Genomic DNA, 1,641 nt, shown 5'->3' on the forward strand with positions numbered 1-1,641 from the left:
ATATATATATATATATGTAAATTATTTTTGTGTTTTACATGAAATAAAAGATTATACTTGTCACTATAGATAACAAAATCACAGTTATCAAACCTTTTGATCTAATAAACGAGTATACTTACAAATCAAACTGAAGAATTGAATGATAAAATAAGATATACATGTCGATGTAAACTTAGCATACGTTAAAGAATTATTAAAAATAAGCATGAATGATATTTTGACTATATATCGCGTGCTTTGTTACAGGTTCGCTGTAGAAGGTCTCGTAAAAGACCTTGTAGAGGATCTCGTCGGCGAGGACGAGGATAATCTACGACTCAGCAAGCGCCAGCAGCTGGACGATTATGGTCATATGAGATTCGGCAAGCGGTTCAACGGGGATGACGAGGAATATGGGCATTCGCGACTTGGCAGAAATATCGAGTAAAACACCATCATGTCGGGTTTCTCTCTACATCGTAAATAGTGATCGTTCACACTCGTGTGCTAGATGTAGATAGAATATATTTTACATTGCAGCTATTATGATTGTGTCACGTTATTCTACCTTCTCCAGTTTCTTCATCTTTGATTTTCATACCGTGAATTTAATCTACGCTTTTCAAAAATACGTTGGCAATTTCATTATCTCAAATTTATAATTTTATTACTCTATTATATTTTTTTATTATTACAACACAATGCTTTTATTAATTGTGAAGATAAAATTTTAAAACTTGGAAAAAATTAAATTGACATTGTTTAAAAAACCACTAATTTTAACTGATTCAACTTTTTTTGTGTATTATTTTGTATATTAAAATAATATTGTGTATTAAAATGTATATACTGGAACTGATATATGATGAAGTGCGAAAATAATCAGCTCTTACTCGCCAAAAAATGTTCTGTTAGTTCTTACGTATTTTATTAAAATAAATAAAGATAATTATTACATTTATTCTGCATATTATTCTCATTATCCCTAATTTATTCAAGATATTCTAGCTTAGGTTTATCTAACACTTTAAATAATTTTGTAATAAATAATTTTTTTTTCATTTTAGCTTACATAAATCTATTTCATAAGTCAAAAGTTTTAAATATTTTTATATTTTTATGAAATTTTTTAATCATTAATAGATTTTTGTTGATGTTTACTATTTGTTAAAATTTCATACAATTGCTTTCTTTGCATTTTCAATTCTGCTATTCTTTGATGAAGATCCATATTATCATCTAAAAATGTATGATATCCGCAACGATTTTCCAAATCCTGAAGATTATAACCAATAGTACGACGATTTAATAACCACGGCTCAGGTAGTGGTGGTGATGGTGGTGGTTTTGGTTTCAGAGGATAAGGCAACCGATAATCACTGCTCGTAGTGGTACGATAATTCATCTTACAATCGTCCATGGGATCCAAAAGAAGATCTGTCAATTTTAATATTTTTTCTTCGTAATCTTTCCTTAAAAAAGTGTTGAATTATGAGCACATATTAAAACTTGATGAAAGAAATTAGTTGTGTAAATTAAAAATTAGCTAAAAGTATAATTATTCTTTTAAAATAAATATATTTTGTATTGGATGAAAAATTTTTTATTAATTTTTAAATTTTTATAACTTATAATTGTATAATAATCTTATAATTAATA

At 27.2% G+C, this 1,641-nt stretch overlaps 2 protein-coding genes across 2 annotated transcripts in view; one reads left to right on the forward strand and one right to left on the reverse strand.

Annotated features, from left to right (window-relative positions):
- LOC108694052 overlaps positions 1-516 on the forward strand; it is a 1,012-nt gene extending 496 nt beyond the window's left edge. The window contains exon 2 of the mRNA XM_018203306.1: positions 250-516. Within this exon, the coding sequence (XP_018058795.1) occupies positions 250-430 (181 nt within the window). The 3' untranslated portion in view covers positions 431-516. The remainder of the gene's footprint in view (positions 1-249) is intronic.
- Positions 517-1,111: 595 nt separating this feature from the next.
- Positions 1,112-1,641, reverse strand: part of LOC108685886 — a 2,976-nt gene continuing 2,446 nt past the window's right edge. Inside the window, exon 3 of the mRNA XM_018190931.1 lies at positions 1,112-1,454. Within this exon, the coding sequence (XP_018046420.1) occupies positions 1,112-1,454 (343 nt within the window). The remainder of the gene's footprint in view (positions 1,455-1,641) is intronic.

Source organism: Atta colombica, unplaced genomic scaffold (assembly GCF_001594045.1).
Source record: "Atta colombica isolate Treedump-2 unplaced genomic scaffold, Acol1.0 scaffold1, whole genome shotgun sequence".
In the NCBI taxonomy this organism is placed as follows: domain Eukaryota; kingdom Metazoa; phylum Arthropoda; class Insecta; order Hymenoptera; family Formicidae; genus Atta; species Atta colombica.